The sequence below is a fragment of the Thermobia domestica genome, chromosome 1 (genome assembly GCF_964235325.1).
Source record: "Thermobia domestica chromosome 1, izTheDome1.hap1.1, whole genome shotgun sequence".
Classification (NCBI taxonomy): Eukaryota; Metazoa; Arthropoda; class Insecta; order Zygentoma; family Lepismatidae; genus Thermobia; species Thermobia domestica.
In genome coordinates this window covers 114,278,234-114,297,917 of record NC_137454.1, presented here as the reverse complement: position 1 = coordinate 114,297,917, position 19,684 = coordinate 114,278,234, and the positions used below count along the sequence as shown (strand labels likewise).

General features: G+C 33.7%; 1 protein-coding gene across 1 annotated transcript; it reads left to right on the top strand.

Moving 5' to 3' along the window:
- Positions 1-8,529: 8,529 nt before the first annotated feature.
- LOC145688147 (actin-5C-like) lies at positions 8,530-19,210 on the top strand. The gene is made up of 5 exons (XM_081761962.1): positions 8,530-8,618; positions 11,880-12,031; positions 13,430-13,669; positions 15,832-15,970; positions 17,938-19,210. The coding sequence occupies exons 2-5, from the start codon at positions 11,906-11,908 to the stop codon at positions 18,561-18,563; spliced, it is 1,131 nt and encodes a 376-aa protein (XP_081618088.1). The 5' UTR covers positions 8,530-8,618; positions 11,880-11,905; the 3' UTR covers positions 18,564-19,210.
- The last annotated feature ends 474 nt before the right edge of the window (positions 19,211-19,684 follow it).

Sequence of the window (19,684 nt, the reverse complement as noted above, 5' to 3'; positions counted from 1 at the left end):
CGCCCAGAGGCTGCGGTAATTCAACCGCCGATTATTACTGTCCTGGCTTGACTGTTTCTGTGTATGTCAGTGAGCTTGTTTACTCGAAACATTACAGAGATTTTTATTCCTGGAATGTCCAATTCCTGGAAAAGAAATTAAATGAACCAATTTCCACTCTTGCTATTGTTGTTGAACATAAGACAAGAAAGGGGAATCTAAAAATCTCACCAATTCTTTAGAACAACATAAAAGAACATATTTATTATATAGCCTTTACCGCAAGATTTAGTTACGGATCCTTAATTTGTTTTCTTAGAGAATTATTTTACTTTCTTAACATTTTATAAACAGTGAACACTAATTTCAAAGAGCCAACATTTGTAAAAGCGTTACAAATGGCCACATAAAACAAACAAGAATGAAAGATACTTTGTTGAGATATATATACTCTTCCTCCTGTAGTGAATGTTGTTTCCAGTAAACTATAAACTCATTTAGCGTAATAATTATAGGGCTGTAACCATCAGTAGATAAAAATTAATTGTTTTTTCATACCAACGATCCAGGTCAGAGATCATTGAGATAGCCCCCTAGTGATTAGCAGAGAAGTCTTGGGTTCAATCTCTTAGCTGAGTAGCTTGTCTTCCGTTTGCTTTCTAAAGACTGGTTCTTCAAGAATATAATAAGCACCATTTGACGAATCTGATTTTTATGGCTGATTATATGACGGAAGACCCAAAAGTTTCTTACGTATGATCTGGATGTAGGGATCTGAAATTAGTCTACCAATTCTTCTTCCTTATCCTTCTAATGCTTTTGTAGAAATCTTTAGAAATAACGGCGAATCTATACTCAATTTAGTAATGGCTTCACCATCATCATAGAAATGTATTTATTCCCTGTAAACGATTCAAATTTGGAAAGAGGTAGAAATCAGAAGGTGCCAGATCGAGTAAATATGGCGGATAGGACAAAAGTTCATATTTACAACGTCGTAGAAAGTAACTGTTTCTCCGGTTACAGTGTGTAGGTGCATTACGAACTAGCAAACAGTAACGAACTTTTGACGTAGCGAGACCGAGATAAATGTTTATAAATCGAGACGAGACCGAGCATAAGGTATTGAAATTTGCTCGAGATAGACACTCTTGATATGAGACCGAGACGAGATCATGCCAAATATCGAAAATATAGGTCTCGACTCGAATGTTGATGTCAATTTTGACATTTTCTCTACTTAAAATTCGTTCCGTTACTAAGTTACAGTAACGTTGTTGGAGCGATTGTTCTTGGATGGTCATAGGCTTATACAGGCGGAAAGATGGAGGAGGACTTTAACAGCGTAATTTTCCATATTGGTTTTCCACAGATTAAATACATACAAATTTCTATCTCGTAGATTGCAATGCTAAGTGAAGTAATGCCGAACGAAAAGCATAATAAATATGGCAGTGCTTAATCATAGTACAGGGTGGCCCAAAAGTAGGTATACAGACCAGCATGTATGACATTGTAATTTATTAAGATAATGAATTTATTATTGCTTTGGCTTGTTTCAAGCTTAAGGTATAAGTGAAAATAAATTAAGAACAGATAAGGAAAAAACTAAGTCAATAGCTGTGTGGATAACAATAAATAAATGATATAAAATGCCATGAGCCGATCAGTACGGGACTATATACCTATTTTTGGACCACTCTGTATGCGCTGAATGATGAGTTTTAAATTTTATGTATTTGCATTGTGTATAGTCTATGTTTTATCCATAATTATGTCGAAAAGTAGCAAAACTTTGCTTCATTACAAACACGAAAACATACGTCAATTTAAAACTATTCATATCGCTAGGTGCAAGAAGAAAATCAGGATGCCGTACGTATACAACCTTATAAATTAGTAAAAGAAATGGATTACCGTATGTTTAAAGTAGGATTCGAATTATGCAAAACATCAGAGTTTGAATCTAAACCGTATAAGGATCAAACCCGGGACCATGCACAGCAAAATTGAGTGATGTAGTTGTAAGACTATGAAGAGTTAAGTTGACTATGAAGTTGCAGGATGCTGGTGTTATAAGTGTCAATTCAATTTGGTCAAGTAAAACGGTAATAAGGTATTTATCCTTTTGCAATAAAACATATTGTGGTAGTAATTTATTATTCTATTGTAATATTTGTTAAGATAATGAACGTAATTTTCTGTACTGAACAGGTCAGTCAAAGAAGATAGCTAATAAATGAAAATTCGTATAATATTAAAGTTAATTGATTACAGTTTACTGTCCCTTTTCAGTGTTCCTACCGGAGGGGATATTAACTTCTAAATGACATCAACTGGGTAGATAGTCCGGCCTACTTCACTCATTCGGTGCGGTAATGTACGGAGTACCTCTATCGTAAACAATAGTGGCTGACAAGTAGACCTCACCACTTCGCCGTTGCGTTAGCAAAAGGAAACAACTACTATCCTAGAGTAGGGTTGAATATAAGATATTGACAAAAATTTTAGCTGCTAATGAGCACTAGAAATATGGGAAATCGAAATAGAAACATGAAATTTGGTAAAGCCAAATACAATATAATTTGATAGTTGCAAGACCGATATTTTTTCGAAATAGATGGAGGAACAATAGTTATGACTTCAACTGTGTAAACCGAGTTAGGAGGGATGTTTTTATTGCATTCCAGATCATGGACGCCATCTTGAAATCCGCCATATTGGATCCACGTCAACTTTTTCAAATGGAAAGAGGGCCATGTGAGGTATCAAACAACGATGATTTTTTCCACCCAATCTCATACACTAATTAGTTTATCCATATCTAGAACGGTTTACAACTTACAGTTCTTTGAATGTTGAAAAATTCGATGTTTGTAGCAGATAACAGATAACTGCAGTGACAATGGGCATAGCTCCAGAGATAGCATTCTTACTGGACAAAATTACAGCAATGCAAGAAATGCAAGTCCTCAGCATTCATAAAATGGTCAAAACAGAATTATGCAGAGCACCATGAGCACCTAATAAAAAATGAAGCGTCACAAATATCGCAAAAGTTAATGCCGGGAATATTGAAAGCGTGCTTCTTCGACACTTCGAACCATTCGATCGGCTCACCAATATATACTGATTTACAAAATGCTTATTGAATCATTCCCGAGGAGACTGAAATTGATTGTACACAAGGGAATGCAGAGTGACAATAGTATCTCTGGCATGCAGTTTTGAATGGAAATGTTCGTCCTTTATTGCACAATCACAAATGGTACGCCTATGTTTTGTATTGTCTAAAAAAAATACAATCAAAGGTTCAAATATGCCGGTGGTACCTTTTGGAATTTGTCGCACTTTCACTGATTTCCCAGGTGGAGCTATTATACTTCGCATCTCTTCATTATTAAATAATTCTCAGCTATCCAGCATAAGTGAATCCCTGCTCCCTTCGGCCAATAGCAATTCACATACCATTCTCGCAATTCATGTAATCCTATTTTACCAGATGTTGATGCCGATGTATTGCCAAGTCTCTGCACTAACCTAATAAATCCAGTCTGCAATGTTACAGGCACTATTCCGTTCTTTTCCTGGAGAACAAAACTGCATGCCACAGATACTATTGTCACTCTGCATTCCCTTGTGTACAATCAATTTCAGTCTCCTGGCTTCGCGGGAATGATTCAATAAGCATTTTGTAAATCAGTATATATTGGTGAGCCGATCGAATGGTTCGAAGTGTCAAAGAAGCACGCTTTCAATATTCCCGGCATTAACTTTTGCGATATTTGTGACGCTTCATTTTTTATTAGGTGCTCATGGTGCTCTGCATAATTCTGTTTTGACCATTTTATGAATGCTGAGGACTTGCATTTCTTACATTGCCGTAATTTTGTCCAGTAAGAATGCTATCTCTGGAGGTATGTCCATTGTCACTGTAGTTATCTGTTATCTGCTATTTATACAAACAACGAATTTTTCAACATTCAAAGAACTGTAAGTTGTGAACCGCTCTAGATATGGATAAACTAATTAGTGTATGAGATTGGGTGGAAAAAATCATTGTTGTTCGATACCTCACATGGCCCTCTTTCCATTTGAAAAAGTTGACGTGGATCCAATATGGTGGATTTCAAGATGGCGGCTATGATCTGGAATGCCACAAAAACATCCCTCCTAACTCGATTTACATAGTTGAAGTCATAACTATTGTTCCTCCATCTATTTCGAAAAAATATCGGTCTTGCAACTATCAAATTATATTGTACTTGGCTTTCCCACATTCATGTTTCTATTTCGTTTTCCCCATATTTCTAGTGCTCATTAGCAGCTAAAATTTTTGTCAATATCTTATATTCAACCCTATATTAGGGCAGTAGTTGTTTCCTTTTGCTAACGCAACGGCGAAGTGGTGAGGTCTACTTGTGAGAATTTAAAAATTGTCGTTGCTACCAGGAGAGAACAGTGGTTACGACTCCTCTCTCAAATGGCAGCCACCATATGCCATTGGGTCCAAGAGGAAGCTGAGCTTTAACGTGTACATGGTACCTCAACACGTAAATAGAGGTAGTCAGTCACGTGTTGATTAAACAAGCCTATGAAGGAAGAAGCTTCGGCGGACTACCAAATGGCACTGACTGCTTCAGTACATCAATCATTGGTGATTGATACATCAATTGTGAATGATCGAGTAACATGTGACTTACTTCTACCGTAATTAGAAGTTCCATATTTCTTGATACTGAAGGAGAGGAAGATAATCGTGCTTACTAATCCCAGAAATAGCAGGAAGCCTCTGGATAAAAGGATATTCAGATCCTAGTGTGTAGAAAAACAATTACGCAAGTAATGGTTTCTCTTGCTCGATCCCAAATGGTTACTAGAGACGTATCATTGGCTCCTCGATATATTCGCGGTACTTCTAAGTGATAGGCTGGTTTTCAAGGCTTCCCAATGTGGGTTGAACTCTGCCATCCCGGAGTCTGACTGTGGGATTCGGTAACTGGCACTTACACGGATGGGAAATAAGCTTGTCTTAACGCTCGAGTCCAACATCGCAGATACTGGAAGACTCCAACTCGCTAGCCATTGGAGTTTCTTCAACCAATATGTGTAAGAACTTAGGCGCGTTTCCTACTCACGTTGGTTAATTATCATTTTCCGAAAACAATTGAAAGATATTGGTAACTTCTATGTTAATTTATTATTATTTCATGTGAGTTGCTCGAGTTTGTTAGCTATCAGTATAGTAAAGAATGATTATACACTGACACGTATTTAGGTATTTTATGCCCCTGGGTCCAAGAAAATTTTGTTCGTGTTCAATAATATGGCCACATCAGCTTATAGTGTAGGCAAATTAGACAAAATGGTGGAAAAAATTCATAAAGAGATAAAAATTGGTAGAAATGTGTGAAATAGTCGTCCAAGCAACATACTAAAAGTCCCGGGAAATCCGAGTGGAGTTTCAGCCGTCATATTGAAAAATGGCTGCCGACGATGACGTAAAACTACGTTTTTCGTTATTTCGCACACAAAACGCAAGAAAATCGTAAGAGAGAGATAGAAGTCTACACAGGTGTGTGGAATAGTGGTCCAATTAACATGCTAAAAGTCCTTAGAAATCCGAGTGAAGCTTCGGCGAATATCTTGGAAAATGGCGGCAGCAAGCTTTACACTACAAAGCTGTGAACCAGTAGCAATCTATGGAAAGGAACAACAATTTTATAACATATAATTATTTATTGATTTTGAAAATGTTAGTACAAAAATTTGAAAATGGGTAGTTATTTCGTCTGTCTAAAAAGATAAATGCACCTGTCTCACTGATATATTCAAATTTCAACTTTCGTGTTTTTACTAACCATGTATTGAAGAGCAGTGTGGGCTCATTTGCTGACATTATCATTATCCATTCACACCTCTCAAGAGCAAAACCAGTTCACGCTGTTGGACTCGGACTTGGACTCAGCGATCACCAAACTTCAAGGCGAACTACTCAGAGTCGGCATGGAGCTCACTTGATGACGCTGAAAGAGAGATTCGTCCAGTTTCTACATTCAGTACAGAAGGATAAGCAAACCCAGCCTACTTATGGATTCAGCATTTTCGTCATGTTCAACTCTTGGAGCATTTATAATGCTGAAAGAAGTGGAAACTGGGCATTACATCTACAGTGTATTAATGGCATGCTTCGGACGATGCAGGACATTTAAATTATGCAGTCATGCCACTTGTACCATCGGGAAATGTGTGCTCTCAAAAGTAAAAAAGTTCACAGATGAGTAGGGAAACACGTACTGTGAGAATGGGTATTTTACTATCAGAAGAACTCATAAATTCTGGAGTGGTTTGTGGACCGACTTGACTATAAAACAATGCCTCATGCGGTCAGTTAAGAATATTGGAGCTATGTGTCACGGTAGCAGTGTCAGACCGTGTTGTGACTAAATGGATTTTGAGTATCCCAGCCACAACTGGAATTAGCCACAGCCTCGAAAACTTTTGTGATGTAAAATACAAATCGGGTGAGGAATACGCAGAACTTAAACACTCAAGGAAAGCTCGTGATAATACCGATGTTAAGGAGTTGGTCGACTGGCTTCTATGCTACAATCCTTTTCCTGAACACAATGAACTTATAAATTTAACCAACAAAGTTCTGTCACTTTTTCACCCCCACCTTTGATCATCGATATGTCACCTAAGACGTACCTGGAAGATCACAAATAGTACTTAGCATAGATGGGGATACCTTCTGCCAACGTTCTGGAAGGTACATGGATTCCATCGCGGCAGAACTTGGTGGGCGGTGAAGTGAAGAAGGTGTCAAGTGCATTTTGCACCTCTACTAGGGGATCTGAACTGGCATCCTCTAAGGTGATTGTTCAAGGAATGGAAGAAGTGACAATTGGACGGTGCAATGTCCGGAGAGTATGGCAAATGCAATAGTGTTTCCATCCAACGCATAGAATGTTGTTCCAACGCACATAATGTCTTTTTTCATATAAAATTTGGTTGAATTGTTAGTAAGTGTTTGTTATTGAAGTTAATTTATTGTCATAAACATTACTGAAAAAACCAGAAATATTGGATTTTTTTAAAAAAAATAAAATATACTAGAATATTTCAACATTTCACGAAACACACTGCAATAACTATAAAAATTACTAAAAATATATATATGTTGTGCATAATCTAGACTTGGTTATTGTTCAAAGAAGTACGAATTTTTGGGAAATTCTCTATGCAAGAAGATAGCGTCAATGGGTATAAGTCGTTGAATAATCTAGTTTCATGAATCAAACTCAAACTAATGCATAATATAACAAATCACTGTGTTGCTTTCCGCTATGTGATGATATCACCATTCACACATATTTATAGTTACACACATTCCTTGGTCATGTTCGGTGATATGTTGTAACACCGATTTCGCAACTATAACTGGATCTAAATCAGTGGCGGCGGTAAGGACTTGTACTATATGGTAATGGACGCCAGAGGAAAATAACACAATTACCAGAAAATGATCTGTAGATTGAGGATTGTTTCATGGTTTTTGCCAGAAGAAATTGTTAAAGGAAAATGTTCTATTGGCTGGATACGTTTTGAATAAAAGTAATTTTCTATAAAATTGTTCACATTTTGTTCAGGATAAAACTTATTTTTTAAAAGCTTTTTAAATTGAAGCAATAATTTATTCAATTAATATTTAACGCACTCTACGTTATAGTAAAAATAATTCTGTCGACGAAAGTTTTACAATCAGTGGTGAAGGAAAAAGGGTGGATTCAGTCCCTCAATGAACAACAATTTATTATATAGATTCAGGGTTAGTAATATTAACAATTCATTAACTAATTGTCGTTTGGGAATGGAAAATACCAGATTCTTTCCTTGAATAAAATTATATGACTATGCAATTGCTCACAGCCTTAATTGCATTGGCAGGTCTTGGGGGAAATGGCATTGGTAAACAATAAAGTTTTATAGCTACAAACTAAAAGAAGAAATCGTACCTAATATTCTACGGTAATTGCTGTATACAAAAATTAGAAAATTAGGTAAAAATTTCTTCCGTCAGCCTGTAGCAATAAAATTTTATGTTTTACCAACTTAATTTACGCCGGTTTAGTAGAGTGCCTGTTACATTATTCTCTGTTTACTTCTTTAGATACCGGTAATACATTGCTGTATATAAAAAAAGGGGGAAAAGAAAAGAAAGGAAAATAAAATAAATTATATAGAATTCTACGACTCTTGTGAAATTTCTGACCGAGCAAAAAGGAAAATTCTGACCATCATAGGACTCTACACACGAGATGAACTTCCAGCGGTTATGAAGGATGGAAGTTATTGTAAGAAGTAATTGAAAAACTCGACCTTATTTTGGTTAAAAACACAAAAGGAATGCGACTGTGTGTATGTGCAAGAAGCAACTTTTCCTTATTATGGAGTTTATCCAGCGTTAAAAGCTCGGCTGGCTTTGTTGGATAATCGTGTGAATTGAGTTTCGTGGAATGTCACGCCAATTAAGCTCGCCTGCCGCGAAAGAAATGGAGTATATCCGATGCTGGATATATAGACATCCCATCCCCTGATCTTGCATCGTAGTTGGTGCTCTGATTTTCTTTCAGCAGGTGTGTGATTTCTTCGTCAGTGTTCCGTATGTGTGTGTGTGTGATTTTATAATGGAGTGCAAATGTTCTTTGTGCGTTTTAATAATCGCAGTGTAATATAAAGAAGAACTAACAGGAAGTGTTTGTTGTTCATTAATTAACGTTTATATCATCAGTCTATGTATAGCTGTTTGCAGGGTGTGCTAATAAGCGTTAAATTAAGAAAAAAAGTTCCATAGATTGAGACAGGTCATATAATAATAATAATAATAATAATAATAATAATAATAATAATAATAATAATAATAATAATAATAATAATAATAATAATAATAATAATAATAATAAAGGGATATAATAAAGAAACGCCTCAATCCCCTCAGGTGAAATGGGTCCCAGGTTCGATTTTAGGCCATGTAAGTTTGTGGGCTACAACGTAATATGCATTGGTTTACTTGAGTTGAGTTGATTTTAGTTTAGCGTCTCTTTCAGCAGCGGGCTATATGAGATGTCGACCTACTGATTAACGTGGAATCCGAACCACATGAGCTCCCACAGGGAATCGAACTCAGGTGGTTTAGTTGAGATTCTCCCTTTTCTCCTATCTTTTAATTCCATTAACTCTGTTACGATCATTCATTTTCATTCACCCGTCTCCTTTAGACTAAAGGGCATCAACTATGGGACGTTAAACTTGAAATTTAATATCATTTGAATAATAATATGATAAAAATAATAATACTAAAATATACCGGTTCACCCGGAATTTATACGTTAGTTATGTGGGGTTGTTTAGCTACATGAGTAGTTTCTAATATTCAACAAAGGCGCACAGGGATTCCAGAGGACGAATGCCTCCTTTAATGTTTTGATATCCTATTTAACTTCTACCAAAAAAAAAAAAAAAAAAAAAAAGTTATGAACAGATTCAACTTTTTAAAGATAATTAAGAATTATTTCAAAATTAAACTACTATAATGAAATTTCAATAAATGTAGCTTAAATTTTGGTGGTCTTTCATAATTGAGTTAAATAACAAGTGAATTTCGTTTCTCATTCTGAAATTAAGGTAGAACTATTAACTACCGAAATTTAATACTATAATCGAACATAACAGATCTGTAATTTCCGCTTTCAATACAGGGCTAATGTCAGAGATGGAACTTGTCATTCATATATTTTTAATCTCTCTCTCTTACAATTAAGTCTAGAGATTATTATTGAAAGGGGAATTTGTACTGGGTTTTTACTACTGCCAGTAAGGGTCGAAATTAAATTTATTGATACCATTTTCAATCTATATCAACTGGGACACGGTGGCTCAGTGGTGGAGCACTTCTCTCTGGTACGTGGGGTCCTCGGTTCGATCCCCGGTTAAGTAAGTTTGTGATGAAGAACATCGTGTCTTTGGGTTTCCTCGAGGTACTACAGTTTCCTCAAACATTCTCATTCCATCGATTCTTCCATCATCATTCACATGCCTAAATCGTCTGTCTACCTTAGCCTAAAGGGCATAGTTGTCAAACGTTAAACTGAAAGATTTCATTATATTTTCATTTTCAATCCATATCAAACAATCAGTTGTCGCCTTCTACTTTTTTCTTTTCGCTCTATAGGAATCAACATTGAAATCGGAAGGGGTAGTAAATTTATATCACTTTCGTTTACTAATACTAAAACAGTGTTTGAGATCTACGACTTGGATGAACTAGTGTTGTCCGCGAGCCTCATGAAATTTATCGTCTCGTCTCGTCTCGAATTTATAAAGTTACTTCTCTCGTTGGCAACACAATTGCCCTCCATGAATTTGAGAGGTATATACCTTTAGTCAATAGTATAGTAGTGAAAAATGCAAAGTTCCATTTACCCATATATCTCCCTAAGAAAATGCCTCCCGTAGCAAAACCTGCAATTTTTTAGTACTTATAAATCTTTTGCAGAAGGCTGACACATAGAAATGAGTAAATAATTTAAAAAAAGAAAATAATATCGATATTCCTTTCAGATCTTTGGAACTTTTTACTTTCTGAACTGTTAGTGATATTCGACGTGGATATTATCACAGAAGAATATCAGTTGCATTGACATTAAATACAAAGCAAATTTCCTTAGTTCTGATGGACCATCGTTTCGTATCAGTCAAAGCAAAAGCTTGTCTTTTCTACACACGGTCTCACGTTACATTTTCCTGAAGATAATTGGTAGAAAATACGGAAAGTGACATGTTAAACAAAAACTCTTGGAATTTAGTATACTTTGAAGTTTCTTAAAGAAGATCTTGTGTCTGAAATGCTTATCATCGGGTGGCTCATGTGGGTGGGAGAGAATCTTATATTGTATTTAGGGGTTTCCAGGTCTCATGCACGTCGTCATGGATGAGACTTCTTTCTAATTTATGTTAGCAATATTAAACAAATACTGGGGCAGTACTTATAATCCCTCCATAGACTACATTTCTATAATCTATGGTGCATCAATGGATTAGATTTGTTTGTTTGTTGATATTTAGCGTCATTTTTCAGCACCGTGGCTATATGAGACGTAGACCTACAGTTTAAGAAGGAATCCGAACCACTGTAATGCGTTTAATACTCTCCAAAAGACGTATGTATTATCTACCAGACCAGCGTGGAGAGCATCAATAGATTAAAAAAGGTATAATGGCTTATATTTTTCTTGAACAGAATAAAAATATTTTGGGGAAATTTCTGTGCTGAAACCGCATTATAAATATTCGTGGAAGTCTCCCATAATTCTCACAAGCTTTATATAATTGATTGGTATGGAACTGCAAGAAAAATAACCAATACAAAAATGTTGCATATGCTGATATCAAAAACATAGAACACAAAAATATTCAAAAGTATAATACTTGTATTTATATACTGAAACTTTTTTTTTAAAAAAAATATATCATATCCAAAAGTTTCCAAATAATAGTAATAGCTAATGACGGAAACACAAGATAGAAGTAAGTTGAGAATAAGAACTATATAAAACTGAAGCTTGTCCTTTTTATTTGGAGACCTTAGAAACGGGAACAAGTAATATCTCAATTCTAGTTTCATACCAAAGGCACAGTTAAAATTTCTAATATTTTTATCAATACACATTCTTTTCAATATTGCACAAAAAATATTACCTTTCACTGATAACTTATGTTGTACTTAAGGAACATGAGAACACAATAATACATTATAATTGCTTATTGAGAAGTAGTTCCCAAACAGAAAATACAAGGCATGCAAGGACAAACATGTAACACATTGTGTTTTGTTTCAGGATTCAATAACCTTCCCTTTTCCATCATGTGCGATGAAGACGTAGCCGCATTGGTTGTTGACAATGGCTCCGGAATGTGTAAGGCTGGATTTGCAGGAGACGATGCACCACGAGCTGTCTTCCCTTCAATCGTTGGGCGACCTAGATACCAGGTTAGCAAAATATATGTTCTTTTGTATTCTATGCACATTCCACATATCCTTTTCTTTGAATGTACTTTTGTGAATTCCCTTCTGAAATAGATTGGGAAATGGTTTTTGTATATGTATAATCATGTTTAAAAAAAACAATTTTATATTCTTTATCTTTTATGAAACTTCTACTTGTAGAATATTCTAATGTTATTTGTCATGAAAGAAAGATATTAAACAGCCAAATTCAGATTAATTAGATTCAGATTAGTTTAATTCCGCCTGTGAGTACGTGTAGAGGAATTTTTGAAGAAAAGTGGGTGGTCAGGTTTTCTTTTAAAAATATACTTGTATGAAATTAAAACAATTTAGAATTCATAAAACAGATTTTTTAAAAAAATCTTGTATTACATCTATGATATTCACTTGTGAAGTAAGATAGGAAAACCGAAATTCATAACCTATACCATTGAAGTGTGGAGTGATTTTAAGTGGGTAAATCATTACTGCCACTTTTTCAAATTCATTTATTTTTATGCAGTAGTGTTATATTTTCTTCGTTAAAATTAAAAGTAATAATTACGTTATGTTCCTTTTTTGTAAAAAAAAAAAAAAAAAAAAAAAAAAGATCTTATGCTATTTTATTAAGTACGATATATTAATATTATATTTACATGCTTCAATGCTAGTTCAAGTCACCAAATTGCGAAATACTATTGTGGAAGAATTTAATTTAAAGATATCATAGAATTCTAACATATACCTATATTACAGAATAATATCTTGATCGGTGGAAGAATTTAGAAATAAAGTTGAAGGAATAGTGACTTAGTGAAAGATCATCAAATCCAAAAGATATTATCTAGATATTTAGAGATGATTTTTTCTAGAAAAATTATTGTAAATAGTTTCCAATGTAATATTGCCTTAACTTATAAATTACAGTTTTTTTTAAATGTCCCAGACATCGAGTCATTTTAGGTGGGCTGTAGCTGTGTACAATTTATATATAATTTAAACATTTTTATTGATTGATACGGGTTTATTGAGGACGATAGCGAAATTTAATAATTAGTTTTCGATTATAGATTGATGGGTTAGACTCAAATTTAGCATTCCTTTCAGCGCTAAGGCTATATGAGATGTGAACTTACAGCTTAACTTTTAATCCCAAGCACCGCAACACATTGAAATTTCGTTGCTTTCTCACTGGAAATCGAACCCGGGACTCCGTACAGTTAAGGAGGAGAGGGCTTTTGTAGTTATTGAATACACTCGTCACTAAAGTAGACATGTCCAAAATTACGTAATGATGGCTTCGACACAACGTCAACGATGATAGAAATGTTGCAATATGCACTTTGATTTAATACTTTCTAGTTAAGGTATTAACATAATTTTTCTTTCTTTTGAATTTAGGGTATAATGGTAGGTATGGGTCAGAAGGACAGTTACGTAGGTGATGAAGCACAATCAAAGCGAGGAATCTTGACGGTGAAATACCCAATCGAACATGGCATTGTCACCAACTGGGATGATATGGAGAAAATATGGCATCATACCTTCTACAACGAATTAAGAATAGCCCCTGAGGAACATCCAGTTCTCCTAACGGAAGCACCCTTAAATCCTAAAGCAAACAGGGAAAAAATGACACAGGTAGGTTGGATATTGCGAAACAAAATGAAACTAATACGATTATTGTTCGTATTAGCTTTCTGAATAGTTCAAGAACAATTTTCACAATATTGCATACAGTGATGGTTTCAGACGATGCTCTGGGGGAAGTTGAATTCTCGGAGCTACGAAATTCTCCACTGGAACATTTCTCCGATCGGGCTGAACCTGAATTACCAATATTTTGGCAGTCATCCCCTTTATTCAAAGTCTTCCCCAAAGGAAATATTCTGAAAATATCACTGTTGCATAGTTTTTAAAAAATTCTAGGGTTATGAGTTTGTAAACACTACATCTATATGAAATATACTTAGATATAATAACCAGTTATTTTTAGTGTATGAACCTGCTATTATTATCAAATGCTTACGAAAGGAAATCCAAAATACAAAGGTAAACTATGTTACTATCGGTATTCAGGAACTATTTTGATAAACTTTAGTGATAATTCAACATGCTAATTATATACTGTATATAATGTTCATTTATATTTGTGAAAGAAACTAAAGCCTATAGGTCGATTTGATTGATTGAGCACATGTTAAGGAAGCTAATTACCATGCTGTTTGTCACCATCACGAAAGCTAGCTAGGTGATAGCTGCATTCGAAGTGGTTTCCTGTGCAAATAATGTGTTTACTTATCATTATAGAATTTTCTGTTTTAAACATTATGCACCTGTTTAGTAAATTACGAACACCGATACAATATTGTAAAGAGAGATGTTAAGGGGATAATTTATTTTTCTTTCTTTCTTGTCATTAATTTTGATTCTATCTAGGAATCACTTCTAATGTTAGCTTGTGACATAACCTGTGCTCTTCAATCTGTTACTTCTTTAACGTACATAACAAATAATATCAAAATAGCATGAAGCTATAAAAGGAAGCCTTGATGGAACATAACTAAGCTTCTTTAAACATGACTTTCACAAAAATAAATTGAAAAGATATATAATTTTAACTATAAAAGTTAATAGAACTATATTTGTGATTGTTCTAGTCTTTCTCATGATATTATGTTCATAAACAAACATTCAAATTCAGAAGGGTATTTAAAGGACTATTTAGGGGTAGACATACTTGGCAGAATATTAACCAACTCTTTGCAAGCAATAATTATGTTCAGAAATTTACACACCACTTTGTTAAAGGTGAAGATGATCATATTTTCTAGAAGACAAATTAAAACTAGCAAATTCCCTTAACAAGACATATTCTGAAACAAGTACGATATAAAATTCCCAGAATAAATCAGATGTTTGAGAAATGTCAATAGAGTAATAAAACATTTAATTGAAAGAAATGGTAAGACGAAGATAGATTCATTTTCATCATGCAATAAAGAACAAATACTGTATATAAGATGAAAGGTAAAATTGGACTAATCAAAGATGCAGCTAGTTGCACTGGCTAGATAATGTAATCAGTTGCATGTAATTACCATAAACTCGTAATAATGTTTTACTTGGACATTAACTTAATAACTTGGACATAATCTAAATACACTGGCGAATAATTTCGTACTCTCATCTTAAAATTACAATCTGTTGTAACATGAATCCAACTGCACAATATATATATATATATAACGTTCCCATAATACTCTATAACAACAAGAAAATTTTTAATTGAAATATATTGGCTCTTTTGATGCACTTTTGGATAAGGGACCACAAAATGTTTGAACAGCCCCTAAATCGAGTTTTCGTTTTCTTGCGGAATAATCTAACTGAGTGATAATTTGAGTTAAGTGATAGTTTGGGTTTGTCAACACTATATATTGTTCTCCAGATATAAGGCGTATAAGAAAATTTTTGATTGAAATATATTGGATTTTTTGATCCAAAAATAGACTTATCTTCGTTCTACCAGATCTTTGAATTCAATGTTTTGTTCTCACTTAACAATGTTCCTAACATTGATTTCTATAGAAGCTTTATAATATTATCTGCTTGTACAGAATATATATCTTAAGAGAAAAATTTCCCCTAAGTTTCTTCCGAAATTTTACTTTCATATAATTATAGAAAATTAATTTAATGATAGACATTTTATTTCATATTGATGCTAATAATAATAATAATGATTCTTTTCCTTAACTAACCAGTAGTAAATAATACATAATGTTTATTTTGTGTTGCAGATTATGTTCGAGAGTTTTAATACCCCAGCGATGTATGTGGCCATTCAGGCAGTTCTCTCCCTTTACGCCTCAGGTAGAACGACAGGAATTGTCCTTGACTCCGGTGATGGTGTATCTCATACAGTGCCAATATATGAAGGTAAGTTGTGATATTTTTTTGCAAGCAATATAAGGAACGCTTATCGAGTTTAATACTGTAAAGACAAAATACTATAGTCTACCTTACTAAACTTTCTTGCTTTCATTTCTTAACTTAAATTACGCCATGATGCTTAATATTATCTAAGCGTATATTTATGAAGTTTGAAGAAAATTATAACAGGTACCTTCTGAAAAACTTACTCTCAGGAGTAAACTATCCCTTATGTATTCTTTCATTAGAAATTGACGTATGCTATAATGTAGGGTTATTAATGAAATAATTATTTATTAAAACAATGAACAAAATCATATGAATCATTCTTGAGAAAATCGCTCATCCCTGAGAGTAAACAATCCCTTCTGGTCTTCTCCCAGAAAAAAAATAACTTACACCGTCTTATAGGGTTACTAATAAAAAATTGGTTTATGAAATATTTATAAAATCGTTAGAGCCGTTTTCGAGAAATACGCAACTTATAATTTTCACCCTTTAGTACACTACCTGTATATTGGGAGAGTAGGAAAAACATTGACCGTTGAACTCTATGGCCTCACGACTAGGAATGAATGAACTAACATATTGACAGATATCCGAAACCCATCTTTCCGTCATATAGAGACAAGGAAACGTCTAAACGCATTGAAATCTAAAATTCCATTTTTCCTCACGATAACCAGACTTTCTTTTCTTCTATCGTCGCTGGAAAGTAAGAAAGATCCTGTGTTTGAACATCATCAAGTAATTTTATTATAATTTAGCATTATTAACATACGAATAGCTACAACATGGAAACCAACTAAGTTAAGAAAAATGTGTCATTATAATTAAAATTGAATTCTACCCATCAACATTAATTTTTAGATGAGAAATGACAAAAGTGAACAACTCAATAATACACTTTTATAGATTTTCATTATCTGTCACATGTACACTAGCAAATAATCTTGCGTATTGCTGCGAGTAACAATTGTGGTCTTTCCTCCCTTTGCCCAATTCCTTTGTGTCCTTCATATTGAATTGTGAAAGTGAGTGACATATTTTGGAAAAGAGTCCCCATTCATTCATAAAATACTGTAGTTTATTGTCAATAGTTCAAAATAGTAAAATTTGTCCACTTCTCATTACTTATGATTTGAATTGTGAAAATTTCACAAAGTGTTTGAAGTTCTGAGATTATAAATTGCACCTACCGAATTTTACGTCACCAAGCTTAGTAACTCCAATTCTAATTCCCATTTCGGCTTATGCTTTAAGAAATCAATTTGCACACTTCTTCCTTCTTCCTTGGGAATTGCATTCGAAATGCGTTGATATGCTGGATTTTACATCTCTGGGTTGGCCTCTGAGCTGTATCTGGTGATTGTTAAATAAATAAATAAATAAAATAACATGCGTGCATCAAAATGTGCTCGGTTGCTGTGTCGGTCTTTTGCCTCTTTTTCCTTGGGAAATCCTGCAGGCGTCCCTGTATAAGCATGTTATTCAGGTTGAACTTGATGTGAAGTATCAACTAATATACATATGTATTACTTTTTTTTAGCAATATTTTAATTGAACATAAATTAAAATTTAAAAGTCAGTGAATGAAAATTTTAGTCCATATTTCATTAACCATATTATGTATTGTAATCTTACTAGTATCATAATGTAAAGTTTAATGAAGGTATATTTTAATATCAGTTTCATATCAATAAGTTGTATGATTCTCGAACTTCATAAATTTTTAGGTACATAAAAAATCTGCATTTTTTCTGAAGTTACACATTAAGATCTATCAACATGTCTCATCTTTGGACATTTTCTTTTTCGTTAAATGCTAATCATTTCATAAAATTTGAGTATATACCGTTAGAATCAGTCTCAAGCATGAGGATTATCATTCTCTCTTAAAGTAGAGACATACAGAATTTAGTTTATTCAAGAATGGAGTGGCCAGAATCTTATATTTTTGCTGTTAATTTTAGGTTACGCACTACCGCATGCTATTCTTCGACTGGATCTAGCTGGGCGAGACCTCACCGATTATCTGATGAAGATTTTAACAGAACGAGGATACAGCTTCACCACAACTGCTGAGAGGGAGATAGTTCGAGACATCAAAGAGAAGATGTGTTATGTGGCATTGGATTTCGAAGAAGAGATGGCCACTGCTGCAGCGTCTAGTGCTCTCGAAAGGTCATATGAGTTACCCGATGGCCAAGTTATCACAATCGGAAATGAACGCTTCCGTTGCCCAGAGGCATTGTTTCAACCAGCTTTCCTAGGTATGGAATCTTGTGGAGTGCATGATACTACTTATAATTCAATTATGAAATGCGATGTGGACATTCGTAAAGACTTGTACGCAAATACTGTTTTGTCTGGAGGTACTACAATGTATCCAGGTATCGCGGATAGGATGCAGAAGGAAATAACAGCGTTAGCCCCAGCCGCCATGAAGATTAAAATTATCGCTCCACCTGAGAGAAAATATTCTGTTTGGATTGGTGGTTCTATCTTATCTTCACTATCAACGTTCCAACAAATGTGGATTTCAAAACACGAATACGATGAATCCGGACCGTCTATCGTTCACAGAAAGTGCTTCTAAATTTCTCGATATACCTTGGTTACAACATCTTCCTCCTCATTCTTGTTTTAAAATTTTAGTCTACCAAATACTTCGCTTGACTTTCTCATACACAAGTCTATTGTTTTACCCTTTATGTGTTCAGAGCCTGTTTTAGCATTATAAAATTTGTAATGCAGTTAAACAGGAATTTCTCATAGATATAATTTTATCAATAATATTTCTCAAACCATGAATTATTCATCTATGTATAAATGTAGAATATTTGAATGACACGAAGATAAATTATTCTCATATAACCTATTGTTTAAGGTTACTGTTGAATTGCAGATCTTCGTTTATTTTTAGATCTTTACTCTAAAGAACATTTACGAACAAAATCAGAGAAATATCTTTTGAAAATAATTTGATAATCTATAATTGTGAGTCTATAATTATATTTTAGTCTACCAAATATACATATAATATATGTTTGGAATATACATATAATATAGTTTCTCATATAAATATATTGTGAGACTGACAAGAGTGTATGTGTAAAAGATACAACTTAATTTATTCTTATTGTGAATATATTTCTAATTACATGAAGAGATATAATTATATAAAATTGTTATATTTCTTTCAATGTATGTAAAATATGTGATCTTAAAATAAATAAACTTTGACTGAGCAAAATTCTGCTTGTGATGTTACTTATTAATAATTTTCCTGTTAGTTCCTTCCAGCTCTTAAAATTCAGTTTGCGGACAATATATTTACAGAAAATATATCTGATACAAAATTTGAGCACATTACGTGACAGTGATGGAAAATATTTATGGAGAAGAGGAAAATTTATTTTAATAATTGTTATAATTTGTTACTTATCTGAACTTAATCTGATATCTTCAAAATAACAGTTTTAGACGTTAGAATTCAGTTAAAAATTTGATCATATAAGGAAACAGTAAGGACATTTATTTAACTAAAAGATGGATATTTCTATTTCTTAAATTTGTAGTTTATTGATGGTCTGATCCTAAGTAAGATGTTCAGAATTGATTACTAAGTAAAATTTAATCCATGCATCATACGTAAATTAATTTTATTTTTATCTTGGTTAGATATAGTAATAATAATAATAATAATAATAATAATAA

Coding starts and splice junctions, on each gene's coding strand:
- LOC145688147 (XM_081761962.1), top strand. CDS start 11,906: ATGTGCGATGAAGACGTAGCCGCATTGGTTGTTGACAATGGCTCCGGA. Junction 13,670..15,831: donor ACAGGGAAAAAATGACACAG/GTAGGTTGGATA, acceptor TTTGTGTTGCAG/ATTATGTTCGAGAGTTTTAA. Junction 15,971..17,937: donor TACAGTGCCAATATATGAAG/GTAAGTTGTGAT, acceptor TGTTAATTTTAG/GTTACGCACTACCGCATGCT.